Here is a 17,382-nt window from a genome sequence, read left to right as displayed (position 1 = left end):
AGTACAAAAAAAAAAAAAAGAGAGAATTTCTTGGGCAGTCTCATTCAACAAAGATGATTAGAGAGCTCAAGGCTGAAACATACGAAGGACGGTTGTGGGAATTGGGTACGTCCATTTTAATGAAAAGAAGGACTAGGGGTGACATGATAGCAATGTTCTGATATCTAAGAGGCTGCCACAAAGAAGAGGGGGTTAACCTATTTTCCAAAGCACCCAAAGGCAGGACAAGAAGCAATAGATGGAAACTAATCAAGGAGACATCCAACCTAGAACTAAGGAGAAATTTCCTGACAGTTAGAACAATTAATCAGTGGAACAACTTGCCTCCAGAAGTTGTGAATGCTCCATCACTGGAGGCTTTTAACATGTCGGCATGTTCCAAGTGAAGCCAATTGTGACCCCACGTAATTTACAACCCAGTCTTGACCAAGTTTCCCCCTCCCTCCTCCCAGGGTGTGTCATCAGTCACATTCGCCAACGGAGCAATTTCGCGGGTTGTAGAGATCACTCCCCTCCGGCCGCTGTGGGTAACCCTGGGAGACAGCCTTGAGAGAGATACATCTGAAATGTGCTTTTGTTTTTGGCTGCCATGCTGCTTCCCCCTTGCCTATGGCAATTCGAGAGCAGGCCAGGGATGCTTTGCGAGTTGACATAAAGATTGGACAACCATTTGCCTGAAATGGTATAAGGCCGTGATGGCGAACCTATGGCACGCGTGCCAGAGGTGGCACACGGAGCCCTCTCTGTTGGTACCTGTGCCATTGGCAGCTGGTCTTCGGGTTTCCAGCGCTCCGGTGCGCGCATGCATTCACACATTCTGGTTTGGGCACTTGGTGCTGAAAAGGTTAGCTGTCACTGGTATAGGGGTTCCTGCCTGAGTGGGGATTTGGACTAGAATAAGGGTCTCCAACCTTGGCAACTTTAAGCCTGGCGGACTTCAACTCTCAGAATTCCCCAGCTAGCAAAGCGGGCCAGCAAAGCTGGCTGGGGAATTCTGGGAGTTGAAGTCCTGGACTAGAAGACCTCCAAGATCCCTTCCGACTTTGTTATTCTATTATTCTTCAAGATGTTTAGAAATGGACTGGTTTACTGTTTTAATATCTTTCCAGGTTTGGATGGTTGATAATATCTTGATTTTCTCTTTCTGTCCTTTCTTGATGAGGAGGACTGCATTTGGCCTTCTCCAATTTCCCTAGTTTTCTTCTTCATTGGTTACTCTTTGAGATTTAATTTATTTGAGATTTAATTTAAACTTTAATTTTTTTGAAGCTCCGTTTCCTTTTCAAGAATTCCCAACTAGCTTCAATCCATTTTACCTTTTAAAGGTTTCTTTATATCACACCTTCCTTACTTTTTCTTAGTTCATTAGAACTATGCTTTCTAAAAATCCAGGGCTGTTTCCAAGCAAGTTTTTTTTTTTAAAAAATAAAGATTCTAATAATGTATAGCCATTTCCATCCGGTTTTCATCTCTTCAATATCTCCAACCAATCCCGTTAGTAAGGCCCAAATCCGAAGTAGCTGTTCCCCCTGATACGCAATTCAAATCTTTGGAAAGAGGAAAATTATCACCAAGACAAGTGGAAAAATTGATGTGACATCTTGGGTCCCGCAGAATTAATCTTCTCACAGAAGTCTAGAGCTTGTTGAAATCCCCCATTCATGGTTTTCGGCTTTAATAAATCTTCCCTCCGTCTCTTCTGATTGGTTGGATGGTCTCTGACAGACTCCATGGAAAATAATCGTCCTTTTAATTTGCTCTTTTATCTTAACCCTGTTTGTTTTCAACACTCCTGGTACCATCAATTGGATGGACCTCTCTTCAGTTCTTCTCTGGTACCCATCTCTATACCATCACGTCCTTCTGTTGTTCTCTGTCTGTCTGTCTGTTTCATATTGTCATTAATTATGGGGCCAAATATATATATATCTTTTTAATTGTATTTTCATGTTTGTAGTTTATGTTTTTACTTTGGCTGTATACCGCCCTGAGTCCTCAGGGAGAAGGGCGGTATATAAATTCGATATAAAATAAATAAATAAATAAAATAAAATATGTATCTATCTCAGGGGTGAAATGCTCCCGGTTCGGACCAGATCGCCCGATCTGGTAGCGATGGCAGCGGATGGTTCGGAGAACCGGTAGCAAAAATCCCTGCCCCCCCCCCATGCACAGCTGAGCCGCGCGATCATCAGAGGCTGTTTTTTTTACTTTTAAAAGCATTTTTTATATTTTATATAAATTAAATATAAGTATACATTTTATACTTATGTATTTTATGTCTTTTATTGGGTTTGTTTTTACTTGTTGTGAGCCGCCCTGAGTCCTATGGAGATAGGGTGGCATACAAATTATATTAAATAAATAAATAAATAATTTTTTTTTACAACCTCTTCGGCCGAAAAAATGCTTTTAAAAGTTTTTTTTTTTAAAAAAGCCTCTGATGATCGCGCGGCTCGGCTGGGATCCTCAGAGGCTTCTAAAAGCATTTTTTTCTGCAACCTCTTCAGCCGAAGAGGCTGTAGAAAAAGAAATGCCTTTAAAAGCCTCTGGCGATCCCAGCTGAGTTGCCAGATCATCAAAGGCTTCTAAAAGCATTTTTTAATGCAACCTCTTAAGGTTGTAGAAAAAATGCTTTTAAAAGTAAAAAAAAAAAAAACGGCGATGCCCACCCAGTCACATTACCGCCCCCCCCACCAAGCCATGCCTATAGAACCGGTAGTAACAAATTTTAGATTTCACCCCTGATCTATCTGGTCCAACTCCCTAACCTCGGGGAGCCGGGATAGGCATGGCCAGGGTGAACGTGGCCAGCTGAACATCACTTGTGTTGGGGGCACCTGTGGTGACCCCAGTGAAAACAGGCTCCCAAGCTCCATTTTCAGCTGCGACAGCCTCCTGCAACCCTCTGCCAGCGATCTGGTCTTCTCCTGTATCCCAGCTTCTCTCTGCTGCAGCCCCATGGATGCCCCTGCCTCTCCATCGCTCACCCGTCCCCTTTCCCCCCCCTTTCTCTTGCAGTCTGTACCGTGCGGTGCCAGAAGTTCCTCATCTCCAAAGTGGGCGAAGACTGGATCTTCCTCATCCTCTTGGGTCTGCTGATGGCCTTGGTGAGCTGGGCCATGGACTTTGCCATAGCAACTTGCCTGCAAGGTAGGAAGATGGCAGATCACAAGTGCAAAGGCAGGCAGCGCTCCTAGGCTGCGAATCTGAAACTCAAGGCTTCCAAGAGGGGTCGTTTTGTTTTGATTTTGATTTTTATTATTTTATTTTATTATTCTATTCTATTCTATTTTGTTTCGTTTTATTTTATTTCATTTCGTTTTATTATTTTATTTTGTTTTATTATTTTATTGTATTTTTTATTATTTTTTTATTATTCTATTCTATTTCATTTTTTTTCGTTTTATTTCATTTCATTCCGTTTTATTTTATTTTGTTTTATTATTTTATTTTATTATTTTATTTCATTATTCTATTCTAGTTCATTTCATTTCATTTTATTTCATTTTGTTCTATTTCATTTCGTTTCCTTTTATTTTATTTTGTTTTATTATTTTATTATTTTATTTTATTATTCTATTCTAGTTCATTTCATTTCATTTTATTTCATTTTGTTCTATTTCATTTCATTTCATTTTATTTTGTTTTATTATTTTATTTTATTTTATTATTTTATTTTATTATTCTATTCCAGTTCATTTCATTTCATTTTATTTCATTTTGTTCTATTTCATTTTGTTTTGCTTTATTTTCTTTCGTTTTATTATTTTATTTTATTATTTTATTTTATTATTCTATCCTAGTTCATTTCATTTCGTTTTATTTCATTTTGTTCTATTTCATTTTGTTTCGTTTCGTTTAATTATTTCATTTCATTTCATTTCATTTCATTTCATTTCAGTATTGTATTGTATTGTATTGTATTGTATTGTATTGTATTGTATTGTATTGTATTGTATTGTATTGTATTGTATTGTATTGTATTGTATTGTATTGTATTGTATTTTTCAACATATAACTGTAATGGAGCCTGTCTGCCCATTAAGGCTGTGAGTTGTGATGGATACAAAGTGGGTTATGTAGAAAGCAATCATACGACTATAGGACACTGCAGATAGCCATAAGTGCGGGTTGCTGGCCAAAGAGCTTGATATAAGTCAAGGACTTTTATTATTTCATTATTTATATTTTATGTTGTTTTATGTTTTGTTTTTTTTATTGTGATCCTGGGCAGCTTACAATAATTAAAAGCATAGAAAACCCCCCACTCCATATTGCTTCTCATCCAATATAGAGCCGTGGTGGCGCAGTGGTTAGAATGCGGTACTGTAGGCTAATTCTACCCACATCCAGGAGTTCGATCCTGACTGGCTCAAGGTTAACTCGGCCTTCCATCCTTCCTATGTCGGTTAAATGAGAACCCAGATTTTTTAAATAGGCTGACTCTGTAAACCGCTTAGAGAGGGCTGTAAAAGCACTGTGAAGCAGTATATAAGCCTAAGTGCTATGGCTATTGCTGTCTAAGGAAAAACAACAACGCAACTTGCAGACAAAAATCAGGTCAATTAAGTCCAGCTCATCTACCCCTCTGATCCAAAGGCCTAGGGCAGCGGTCGGCAACCTTAAACACTCAAAGAGCCACAAAAGTCCTAACCGGAAGCCCCCCATTCAATTCTGGAGCCGACCGGAAGTCCAGTTCCCCCACCATAGAGTCTCCTCCTAGTGCGGCGTCCTTTTTCCTCTACCTGTCCTAACCGAAAGCCCTATCAATTGTGGAGCCGACAGGGAACCGCACAGTGGTGGGTTCCTCCCGGTTCAGTTTGGTTCGGCCGAGCCGGTAGCGGTGACGATATGACGTCACCAAACCGGTTCTCCCCCCCCCGCCCTCCCACCCACCCACGTTATTCTTACCTTTTATTTGGCCCCTTCCCCAATCTATTGCTGCCTCCTGAGTCCCAGCTGATGACTAGAGGGAAAAAAACTGTTTAAACTCTTGCCGCCGGGCTTCAAAGGGCCGTCCTACAGCTGATCAGTGTTAAAAGCAAACAAATGAGTCGGGTCGTAAGTGTGAGGACTGGTCGTAAGTGCGAGGACCTTCCAGAAATGACTCTGACCAGCTAGCCACGCCCACCTAGTCACATGACCTCCAAGCCACACCCACAAAATAAGCCACGCCCACAGAACCGGTAGTAAAAAAAATTTAGAACCCACCCCTGGAGCCGCAGCAGAGGGATGAAAGAGCCACATGCGGCTCTAGAGCCACGGATTGCTGACTCCTGGCCTGGGAAACAGCCTGGACTTCAGCGCCTAGCAAGATTGAGGCCATCCAAATTTCTGGAGGGAAGATGCTGAGAAAATGGTCTCTTCGAGGCAGAAGCATCACTTTAGCTTAGCCTCCTGCGTGGTGGCAACTCAACCTGGAAGATTATCTCTTGTGCATTGACAAATAAACCCTCTCTCTTACAGCCCAAAAGTGGATGTACGGCGGGTTGGATACCAACGTTTTCTTGCAATACATGGCTTGGATTACCTATCCCATCGTGCTCATCACCTTCTCAGCTGGATTCACCCAGATCTTAGCCCCGCAGGCGGTGGGTGAGTGTCGGTCCGGAGAGGTGGGAGGGGAAGAAGCTGCTTTGGAGGAAGCCCAGCTGTTTGGAAGGCACAGCTGGGAACTCACCTGTGCCAACCATTTGTTTTCTGATCCTGGAGACAAGGAAGGTTCCATTCCATCAGAGACCCAAACCCAGGGGATTCTCCTAAAAGGTGGCCCTTTCTGCCCATCAGGTCACCTTTCTCTGCATTGGAAAGATCCCCTTTTCCCCCTCAGAGAGGAACCAAACCAAGGTCTTCACTGTCCTGAATCTTAAGAAGCAAATTCATAGGCCACGCTCAAAGCATGCTGGGGAATTCTGGGAGTTGAAGTCCACGTATCTTAAAGTGGTAAAAGTTGAAAAGCATTGTGCTAGGTCTTTCCCTGACCTGGTTAAACATTCTTTCGTTCAGTGGATTTCTGCATCTCTCTGGATTTTCCTGATTCTTCTTTTTTGCCTCATCTCCTTCCCGCCTTCCTTCCTTCCTCCCTTCTTTCTTCCCTCCCTCTCCATTCCTTCCCTCCTTCCCTCTCTCCCTCTCCCCTGCCTGCCTGCCTTCTTTCTTTCTTTCTTTCTTTCTTTCTTTCTTTCTTTCTTTCTTTCTTTCTTTCTTTCTTTCTTTCTTTCTCTCTCTCTCTCTCTTTCTCTCTTTCTTTTTTCCCTTTCTTTCTTTCTTTCCTTCTTTCCTTCCTTCCTTCCTTTCTTCCTCCCTCCCTCCCTTCTTTCTTCCCTCTCTCTTTCTTTCTTTCTTTCTTTCTTTCTTTCTTTCTTTCTTTCTTTTTCTTTTCTTCTTTTCTTCTTTCTTCCTTTCTTCCCCCGTCCCCCACCACATTCCCTATCCCTTCCTTCCTTTCTTCCTTCCTTCCCTCCTTCCTTCCTTCCTTCCTCCCTCCCTCCCTTCTTCCCTCCCTCTCTCTCCCTTCCCTCCTTCCCTCTCTCCCTTTTCCTTTCTTTCTTTCTTTCTTTCTTTCTTTCTTTCTTTCTTTCTTTCTTTCTTTCTTTCTTTCTTTCTTTCTTTCCTTCCTTCCTTCCTTCCTTCCTTCCTTCCTTCCTTCCTTCCTTCCTTCCTTCCTTCCTTCCTTCTTTCTTTCTTTCTTTCTTTCTTTCTTTCTTTCTCCCTCCTCCCCCCCTCCCTTCCTTCCTCCCTCCCTCCCTTCCTTCCTCCCTCCCTCCCTTCCTTCCTTCCTCCCTTCCTTCCTTCCTTCCTTCCTCTCTCTACAGGCTCTGGCATCCCAGAAATGAAAACCATCCTGCGTGGGGTGGTGCTGAAGGAATACCTCACCCTCAAGACCTTTGTGGCCAAAGTCATTGGATTGACCTGTGCATTAGGCAGTGGGATGCCTTTGGGGAAAGAGGTGAGGAGGGGTCTGGGGTCTGTGGGGTCTGTGGGCTACCAAGGTGGAGAAAGATCTGGAAGCCAGGTTCTGCCTGGAATGGTGAAAAGACACAGTTGCCTTTAGTTTGCAGGAAGGTAGTTTGAGAGAAAATATGATACAGGTAGTCCTCAATTTACGACCACTTGGTTAGCAACTGTTTTAAGTTACAATGGACATCCCCCCCCCCCAAAAAAAGCTATTCACAACCTGGTTCCCAAGTTCTGACATCCCAGTGGAACAGCTGGCCTCCAGAAATCGTGGGCACTCTATCACTGGATGTTTTTAGACCCGTGATGGCGAATCTATGGCATGCGTGCCACAGGTGGCACGCAGAGCCCTATCGGTGGGCACACAAGCTCAGCTCCGGCGCACATGCACACGCTGGCCAGCTGATTTTTGTGCCTTCTGGGCCCCCTGGAAGTCGGCAAACAGGCTGTTTCCGGCCTCCAGAGGGCCACCCGGTGGGTGGGGAAGACCGTTTTCGCCCTCCCCAGGCTCCTAGAAAGGCTCTGGAGCCTGGGGTGGGCGAAAAATGGGCCTACCGGGCCCACCGTGCCATCGCGTGCCAAAAGCGGGGGAAACGTGGGGGGGGGTCGCGCACACATGCGCAGGGTGGGGCGCATAGAATTATGGTGTGGGCACGCACGTGCACGACTCCCCCGTGCTCCCCCCACTTTTGGCACGCGATGGCAAAAAGGTTAGCCATCACTGGTCTAGGCAGTCATTTCTCTGAAATGGTATAAGGTCTCCTGCTTGAGCAGGCGGGCTGGACTAGAAGACCTCCAAGGTCCCTTCCAGCTCATTCATTCTATACATTCGTTTGCCACCTGCAATGAATCCTGTAGAAGGTTGATCATGCATGATGATATCTGGGGTCCCTTCTGTTCTGACCTAGGCTTCCTGATACAGTAAAAGCACACAATGAATCCCAAAAACCCTCTTTTTTTTTTTAATTTGATTTATATGCCGCCCTTCTCCGGAGACTCAGGGCGGCTTACAGTGCGTTAAACAATAGCCTTCATCCTTTTGTATATTTATACAAAGTCAGCTTATTGCCCCCACAATCTGGGTCCTCAATTTACCTACCTTAGAAAGGATGGAAGGCTGAGTCAACCTTGAGCCTGGGGAGATTCGAACTTGCAGTAATTGCAGGCAGCTGAATGTTAATAACAGGCTATTAGCCAGCTGCGTCACCAGGCCCCTTTTTATTTCAACGGCTGTGAATTCTGCTCATTCAGAGCCTGTTCATTCTCAATCGGTTCATTCACAGATGAGTCCCAAATAGTTTGTAAAGAGTCTGACAAAAGTCTGCCACAGTTCTTCTGATAAGGCTGATAAACACCCACCTTTATCTCCCTTGACACGCTGCCAAAGACCTAATTGGCAATTAACTTTGCAAGGCCACACAGAACAGAGAGTCAACACGGAGCTGCAGTCTTGAAACCGGCCAGCACGAACAACAGTTGCTTCCTGCAAAGGCTCATGTGCCTTTGCTCCTCCTTTATGTCTTATGGGAGGGGCCAATCATCTCCAAGCCCTACTCCCGAGTCGTCCCTTTTGTTTTAACTGTTCTTGCCTTCTGGCACCTCTGCGCATGTGTGCACTGGGAACAGGCTTCCCCTGTTCCTCTGCCTCTCTGACGTCAGACTCTGGAGGCTCCGGAGTCAGCACATAACTCCCAGATGGCCCTGGCCCACTCTCTGCCTCCGACGTAGAGCCCTCGTCCGAACCTTCCCCAGACTCCAGGATTGGCCCATGTTCCTCCCCAGCCTCCTCACTGTCCAACTCTGCAGGCTGCCGGCGGACCACAATATCTTCCAACTCTATGATCTTGTGAATCTTCTTTCCAAGGCTGTTTAATCCAGCTGCCTTATCAGCTCCCATAACTGGACACACTGCGCATGGAATCATTGATTGAGATGGGCGGCTGCAGAAACTGAATAGATCAGAGGTGGGCAACTGTGGCCCTTTTACAACCTGTGGACTTCAACTCCCAGAATTCCTGAGCCAGCTGGCTCAGGAATTCTGGGAGTTGAAGTCCACAGGTTGTAAAAGGGCCACAGTTGCCCACCCCTGGAATAGATAAATAAATAAACATAAAAACTTTGAGAGTGTTTGGGCCCTAGCAACGTTCTGCCGATCTTGCTAACTTCTCCTTCCTCCCTTTCCTGTGTTCAGGGACCCTTTGTTCACATAGCCAGCATGTGTGCAGCCCTCCTCAGCAAGTTTCTTTCGGTCTTTGGAGGCATTTATGAGGTGAGTATCTAACTCTGAGGAAGCGACGTAGAATATGCGCTCTGACAATGGAAAAACAAGATGGCCGGAAAACATCAGATTGCTGGTTAATCAGGGGTCCTTGGTGCTCTCTCAGTTTTGTTGTTTTCTTGCGGACGTCTCATTACCAAGCTAGGTAACCTCATCAGTGCACTGATGAGGTTACCTAATTTGGGTAATGAAAAATCTGAAAGAAAACAACTAGAGAGCACCAAGGACTCCTCATTTCTCCTCATTTGAGCTACAAATATTCTCCTTTATTTTCTATGGAAATTCTCAGTCATCCAGGTCATGGTTGTCCCAAAAGTGCTTTTTTTCCCCCTCAAAAGACAACTGGACTTTCCTTGAAGACATTTCGCTTCTCATCCAAGAAGCTTCATCAGTTCCGACAGTCAGAACTGAAGAAGCTTCCTGGTTGAGAAGCGAAGCACCTTCAAAGAAAAACAAGTCCACATTCTCCTTTATTGTTGGTTAGTCACAACAGGCAGGAGTCCAGTTCCGAGTTGTGTTCCTCTACCCTCAGTCCTAAGATTTATAATTTGGAGATAATAATAATCCCCAAATTGTAGAAATCAAACCAAATTCAGGCCTGCTTTATGGTCATTGCCAAAAAAACAGTCCTAAAGGCACTCTTGAACTCTTAGGAAAAGTACTGTTGTGGACTTGTTCCCTTATTCCTGTTACCATATTATGATTAGATTCATGACTTCATTCTTGAACTCTCTTGCCCGCCAGCTAGCATAACATCGTGCTCCAAAGCCAGGCTGGCTGAAAACAATGGGGATTGTAGTCTAAGCTATTTAGAAGGTCTGTTTTCCGAAGCTAGGGATAAAAATATATGTTGAAAGCTGAGAAAGGCCAACCGAGCTGGGAGTTAAACTGAAGGATTCCCAATGGGGAGATGGTTTATTTGTGATCTGCATATCAACTTAGCCCTCTGTGACATTAGCGGAAGAGGGGAGCGCCACGAAAAAAAACAGTATTTCCGTGGCATTTTACCTTTTTTTTACCTTTTTAAAAATTTTTTACAAACATATCAATGGGTGAACAGCGTGGCATCTGAGTGTCATACATTCTAATACGAATAAAACTAGTAAAGTTAATCATAGTTATTACATTCAATCAACATATATTTCTATTAATAATACACATTTATATTAAGTTGCAGTCTATCATTGTCCAATTATTCCATGTTTTCTGTTGTTATTGCTTTTATTTTATTTTTATTTTTATTTTTTTGCTTTAATTTATATGCTGCCCTTCTCCGGAGACTCAGGGCGGTTTACAATGTGTTAAGCAATAGCCTTCATACTTTTGTATATTTATACAAAGTCAGCTTATTACCCCCACAATCTGGGTCCTCATTTTACCTACCTTTGAAAGGATGGAAGGCTGAGTCAACCTTGAGCCTGGTGAGATTTGAACTTGCAGTAATTGCAAGCAGCAGATGTTAATAACAGTGCTTTAGTCCACTGTGCTACCAAGGCTCTTTTATTATATAAAAGTACACTAATATTCTCCCTTCTCTTATTTCTATCTCTTATTCTACATTTCTACATTCTACCTTTCGATCATGTCACCCTTATACTAAAAAACATTTTCTTTCTAGCCTACCTAACTTCTAGTCATATCAACTACCTAGTAAAAGAAAAGAAAGCGAGAGAAAAAGAAAAGCAAATCAGAACAACAAAAAAGAGATATCATCTATCAATCATCTCTTGCCCGCTTCAATACTTTAATTGCTATGCTTTTTTTGACTTGCCTCCCATATTCCTCTCTTGAATCTTTATCTCTGTCTGCATCTACTTCTTATCTGTTCAATCTAGATATATTAAAAGATGTTTTCTTTCTGTCCTACCTAACTGCTAGTCGTGTCACCTACCTAAGAAAAGAAGAAAATGAGAGAGAAAACGGAAAGCAAGTCATTTTACTTACTGCTTTGTTTATTAAAATTAAAATCTGCCCACTTCCCTTACAGATGCTTTCTTTTGCACTGCAATCACCTTTATAGTTAAAATCTTAATAAATCCTCTTTTCTTGGCACACGAGGGTCTCCAGCAAAATGGCTTGCTAAGCCTTTGGAAAACAGAATGGGGACTGGGTCAGGATTAGCGTCCATCGGTTGAATTGTGTATTAAGTTTAATAGAGTCATGGTGGCGCAGCGGTTAGAATGCGGTATTGCAGGTTAATTCTGCCCACATTTTGGAGTTCGATCCTGACCGGCTCAAGGTTGAATGGGCCTTCCATCTTTCTGAGGTCGGTAAAATGAGGACTCAGATTGTTGGGGTGCAACATGCTGAGATTGTAAACCGGTGTAAGGAATTATGAAGCGGTATATAAGTCTAAGTGCTATTGCTATTGCTAGCTGATTGTTTCCCTTGGTGCCATCCTCCGCTGTTACTCATTTATTTTATGTATTTATATTCAGCCTTATCGTTTTTATAAATAATGGAAAGTGCTGAACGTATTTAAAACTCCTTCTGCCTTCTGTTTTTCTCCATAACAACCCTATGAGTTGAGTTGGGCCCAGAGAGAGAGTGACTGGCCCACATTCATATAACCAGCTTTCGTACCTAAGGCGGGACTAGAACTCACACGCTCCTGGTTTCCAGCCTAGTGCTAAACCAGCACACTATTTTTATGTTAATCCAGTCAATCTAATCTGGGTCATTAAACCATAAAAAACATAAAATAGGCGGTCACTCTGTCTTTCATGCCTAGGGTGGTACTAGAACTCTCAGTCTCCTGATGATTGGCCCAAAGTCACCCAGCTGTTTTAGAATAGAAAGGAATGGAATAAAGAATAGAATAGAGTAGAGTAGAGTAGAATAGAATAGAATAGAATAGAATAGAATAGAATAGAATAGAATAGAATTGAATTGAATTGAATTGAATTGAATTGAATTGAATTGAATTGAATTGAATTCTTTATTGGCCAAGTGTGATTGGGCACACAAGGAATTTGTCTTTGGTACATATGCTCTCAGTGTACATTAAAAAAATACATTCATTTCATGCCTAAGGAGGGACTAGAATTCTCAGTCTCCTGGTGATTGGCCCAAAGTCACCCTTGCAGAAAACAATGCTTTGAAAAGCCTCTGCCGATCAGGCAACTCAGCTGAGATCGTCAGAGGCTTTTCAAAGCATTATTTTTACCACCTCTTCGGCTGAAGAGGTTGTAGAAAAAATGCTTTGAAAAGCCTCTGACGATCCCAGCTCAGCCGCGTGATCATCAGAGGCTTTTTTTTTTACTTTTAAAAGCACTTTTTCGTCAGAAGAGGTTGTAGAAAAAATGCTTTTAAAAGAAAAGAAAAAGCCTCTGATGATCGTGCAGCTCAGCTGGGCATGATGGGGGGGGGGCCTCAGGGATTTTTTGCTACCGGTTCTCCGAACCATCCGCCGCCATCGCTATTGCATCAGGCGATCCGGTCCGAACCGGGAGCATTTCACCCCTGGGGGGGTGGGGGTGAGAGAAGAAAAGAGAGAGAGGAAGATATGGTGAAAAACGATGTATTTGTGATAAAGAATTTGATAAAAGGGATGAATATGAAAAAAGCGACGTATGTGACTCGGTCAACACTCCATTCACAAAATACGTATAATGAAAGAAAATTTGTAATAAAACTTGTTTAAAAAAAGAAGAAGAAGAAAGTTCAGTTGCCTCTTGAAAAAAATGCACCTTTGGGACAACCATGACTTGGATGACTGAGAATCTCCATGGACATTCCTGCCAACTGCCATTCCTCCTCTTTTTTCTCTCTCTCTCTCTTGCAGAATGAATCCCGTAATATTGAGATGTTGGCGGCGGCTTGTGCGGTGGGCGTTGGGTGCTGCTTCGCTGCTCCCATTGGCGGTAAGGCTTCTTTCCAGAACTTTCCACGTAGCTCGTCCTCGTCTCTGCCCCAAAAGCTGTCCTTTCCTGCCTGCTCTGTCCCAAAAGGGGCTTCTTTTTGAATTTGGCCAACGAATGTGTTAAGGCTGAATCCGCCGCATGGATAGGGACGTTAATTTTTGATGCTTTCCCCAAATGGGTTAAGAAACTGGCAGAAAGTTGAGCCGCTGTCAACCATACAACATAGAATATCAGAGTTGGAAGGGACCTTAGAGGTCTTCTAGTCCAACCCCCTATTCGAGCAGGAGACCCTATACAGGTAGTTCTTGGCTTAGGACCAAAATATAGAATAGATTTTTTTATTGGCCAAGTGTGATTGGACACACAAGGAATTTGTCTTGGTGCATACGCTCTCAGTGTACATAAAAGAAAAGATACATTCAGCCAAAATGTTGGAGATGTGATTGTGTAGATGCTACATATTATCATGTTTGGTGGACCTGTAGGAAAGTTAAGGCTTTTTGGATAAAAATTTGGTGGGTCATGCAGAATGTTTTGAAGAAAAAAATTCAATTTTCTCCACAATTGTTTTTATTGGGTATAGTTAAGGGTTTTACACGGGGTGAAATAAAACTAATATTGTATATGATAACAGCAGCTAGATTGTTGATAGGTAAATATTGGAAGAATGAAGCTTTGCCTACTATCGAGGAATGGACTTTGAAGATGGCCAGCTTTGCAGAGATGGCGAAGATTTCAGCGTATCTAAAAGATTGTTCACAAGAGACTTACGAATGGGAATGGAAAAGGTGGATAGAATATGTTCAGAACAAATACCAAACCAGAAAGTATCAAATAGCTTTTATTTGAAAATAATGTATTAGAAATATTTTTATGTAAAGAGACAAAGAGGAAAAATTATATAGGGGGAGGGATGGGTTCAGGTTTATATATTAGTGTTATTAGTTATGAGTATGTAATAGGGAAGTCTGGGGGGGGAGGGTTAGGGAGGGTTAGGGTGGATGGGAAGTTTGGGGAGGGAGGTGGGGGGGTGAAAAAAGGGGTGAAAATGTAATTGTAAAACTTTTGCAATAAAAAAAAAAAAAAAAAAAAAAGAAAAGATACATTCATCAAGAATCATAAGATACAACACTTAATTATAGTCATAGGTTACAAATAAGCAATTGAATCATACTAGGAAACAATCAATATTAATCGTAACAATACAGCAACAAGTTACAGTCATACAGTCATGAGTGGGAGGAGATGGGTGATAGGAACGATGAGAAGATTAATAGTAGTGCAGACTTAGGAAATAGTTTGACGCTGTTGAGGAAATTATTTGTTTAGCAGAGTGATGGCGTTCGGGAAATAGAATAGAATAGAATTTTTATTGGCCAAGTGTGACTGGGCACACAAGGAATTTGTTTTTGGTGCATACGCTCTCAGTGTACATAAAAGAAAAAATACGTTCATCAAGAATCATAAGGTACAACACTTAATGATAGTCATAGGAAACAAATAAGCAATTGAATCATACTAGGAAACAATCAATATTAATCGTAACAATACAGCAACAAGTTACAGTCATGCAGTCGTAAGTGGGAGGAGATGGGTGACAGAAACGATGAGAAGATTAATACTAATAGTAATGCAGACTTAGTAAATAGTTTGACGCTGTTGAGGGAATTATTTGTTTGCTAAACAAATGAGCGATGGCTTTCGGGAAAAAACTGTCCTTGTGTCCAGTTGTTCTGGTGTGCAGTGCTCTATAGCATCGTTTTGAGGGTAGGAGTTGAAACAGTTTATGTCCAGGATGTGAGAGGTCTGTAAATATTTTTGACCCGTGCAGTATACAGGTCCTCAATGGAAGGCAGGTTGGTAGTAATTGTTTTTTCTGCAGTTCTAATTATCCTCTGAAGTCTGTGTAAGTAAGTAAGACATTTGTTAAGTGAGTTTTGCCCCATTTTACAAAGTTGATTGCCACAGTTGCTAAGTGAATCGCTACAAGCTGATAAGTGAGTAACCCGGTTGTTAAGTGAATCTGGCTTCCCCGTTGACTTTGCTTGTCAGCAGGTCGCAAAAGGCGATCACATGACCTTGGGTCACAGCAGCCGTCATAAATAAGAACCAGTTGCCAAGCCTCCGCATTTTGATCAGGTGATTATGGGGAATGCTGCAAGTCGTAACTGTGAAAAATGGTCATAAGCCACATTTTTCAGTGCCATTCTAACTGTGAATGGTCACTAAATGAACTGTTGTACATCGAGGGCTACCTATACCTTTTCAGTCATTTGGTTGTCCAATCTCTTCTTAAAGACTTCTAGTGTTGGAGCGCCCACAATCTCTGAAACATTGTGAGTTCTCAGTCTCCTGGTGATTGGCCCAAAGTCACCCAGCTGCCTTTCATGCTTAAGGCGGGACTAGAACTCACAGTCTCCTGGTGATTGGCGCAAAGTTACCCAGCCGCCTTTCATGCTTAAGGCGGGACTAGAACTCACAGTCATCTTGTGATTTGCCCAAAGTCACCCAGCCGACTTTCTTGCCTAAGGTAGGACTAGAACTCACAGTCTCCTGGTGATTCGCCCAAAGTCACCCAGCCGCCTTTCATGCCTAAGGCGGGACTAGAACTCATAGTCTTCTTGTGATTGGGCCAAAGTCACCCAACCACCTTTCATGCCTACGGTGGGACTAGAACTCATAGTCTCCTGGTGATTAGCCCAAAGTCACCCCATCGACTTTCATGCCTAAGGCACGACTAGAACTCACAGTCTCCTGGTGATTGGCCCAAAGTCACCCAGCCGCCTTTCATGCTTAAGGTGGGACTAGAACTCACAGTCTCCAGGTGATTGGCCCAAAGTTACCCAGCCGCCTTTCATGCTTAAGGCGGGACTAAAACTCATATCGTCTCTTGATTGGCCCAAAGTCATCCAGCCACCTTTCATGCTTAAGGCGGGACTAGAAATCATAGTCGTCTTGTGATTGGCCCAAAGTCACCCAGATGACTTTCTTGCCTAAGGTGGGACTAGAACTCACAGTCTTCTTGTGATTGGCCCAAAGTCACCCAGCTGGCTTTCATGTCCAAGGTGGGACTAGAACTCACAGCGTCCTGGTGATTGGCCCAAAGTCACCCACCCGGCTTTCATGCCTAAGGCAGGACTAGAACTCACAGTCTCCTGGTGATTGGCCCAAAGTCACCCATCCGGATTTCGTGTCTAAAGCAGAACTGGAACTCTTATATCCTGCTTCTTAACCACTGGCTCTTTAAATTTATTTAACCAATTTTTATTGCCACCTGACTCACCCAAATGCGTAAAATGGATTAAAATCAGAATCTGGAGAAATTGCATTGCATGACGGGGAATTTTACTGTGGGACTGAGGTTTCTCTGGGTTGTTCGGGCAACAGAATTGGTCTTGCCCTGGAGAAGCATTCAACCCAAGGTCTCATGCGTTGTCCCTTCCAGCCATTTCTTCTACAAATGTTTTCTTAAGAAAGCCAGAAGTGGCCCAAGTTGGTAGAACTCTAGATGAATTCGGGGAGTTGAAGTCCACCCGTCTTAAAAGTTGCTGAGGCAGAGAAGCAGTAAGGCAGTATGATTCCTCTACGCTTTTATAATTGCGTCATTTGGTGGTTATGGTAATGAGAACCAACCTTCCCAGGCTATCCTGGTGAGAGGAACCATATTTAGCTCTCCAAGGGCCCGAGACTCCGCTCGTCTTTTACGACGCAAATACGTGGATGTAAATTTCCCAAATCCTCTTTGCTGGCTCACGCCTGGATTCCCAGCATCCGACTAGAGGTGCTACGGGAAGGAAGGGCACCCTGCCTGCAGTTCAGAAGCAGCCGCTCCCTAATTCAACCCGGGGTTTGACTGGCGTTTGGGAGAGCTGCCAAACCGGGCTGAGATCAAGCCTTTCGGCACAGTTGCAGGGGAAAGGCGTAACGTTGCAATTCCCAGCTAGGAGGATGCCTCCTTTGATGGATCTCGAGGGTTTCTGGATCGCCTTAGGCAGCCGAGACAGATCCAAGGTGGTGCATAAGCCTGGAGGGATCCCACCTGTACTACTACTCCCAGAATCTCGCACGTTTTTTCTTCTTGTGCGGACCCAGGCACACCTGACTTCTTGAGGGCACACCCTACTCCAGAGGTCTTCAAACTTGGCAGCTTTAAGACTTGTGGACTTCAACGCATAGCTGGCTGGAGAATTCTGGGAGTTGAAGTCCACAAGTCTTTTTTTTTTTTTATTGAAAAAGTTTTCAAATACAAATTTTTCCCCCTTTTTTTTCCCCTCTCCCTCC

General features: G+C 43.2%; 1 protein-coding gene across 2 annotated transcripts in view; it reads left to right on the top strand.

Annotated features, from left to right (window-relative positions):
* CLCN2 (chloride voltage-gated channel 2) overlaps positions 1-17,382 on the top strand; it is a 101,374-nt gene that overhangs the window by 11,571 nt on the left and 72,421 nt on the right. For both annotated transcript variants that reach the window (XM_070945456.1, XM_070945458.1), the window contains exons 2-6: positions 3,022-3,153; positions 5,470-5,598; positions 6,819-6,952; positions 9,152-9,229; positions 13,023-13,101. In XM_070945456.1, coding sequence (XP_070801557.1) covers positions 3,022-3,153; positions 5,470-5,598; positions 6,819-6,952; positions 9,152-9,229; positions 13,023-13,101 — 552 coding nt within the window. The remainder of the gene's footprint in view (positions 1-3,021; positions 3,154-5,469; positions 5,599-6,818; positions 6,953-9,151; positions 9,230-13,022; positions 13,102-17,382) is intronic.

The sequence above is a fragment of the Pituophis catenifer genome, unplaced genomic scaffold (genome assembly GCF_029215685.1).
Source record: "Pituophis catenifer annectens isolate HBS135680 unplaced genomic scaffold, rPitCat1.0.hap2 SCAF_6, whole genome shotgun sequence".
In the NCBI taxonomy this organism is placed as follows: domain Eukaryota; kingdom Metazoa; phylum Chordata; class Lepidosauria; order Squamata; family Colubridae; genus Pituophis; species Pituophis catenifer.
Note: the sequence above shows the minus strand (reverse complement) of the source record. Positions and strands in the feature narration are given on the sequence as shown.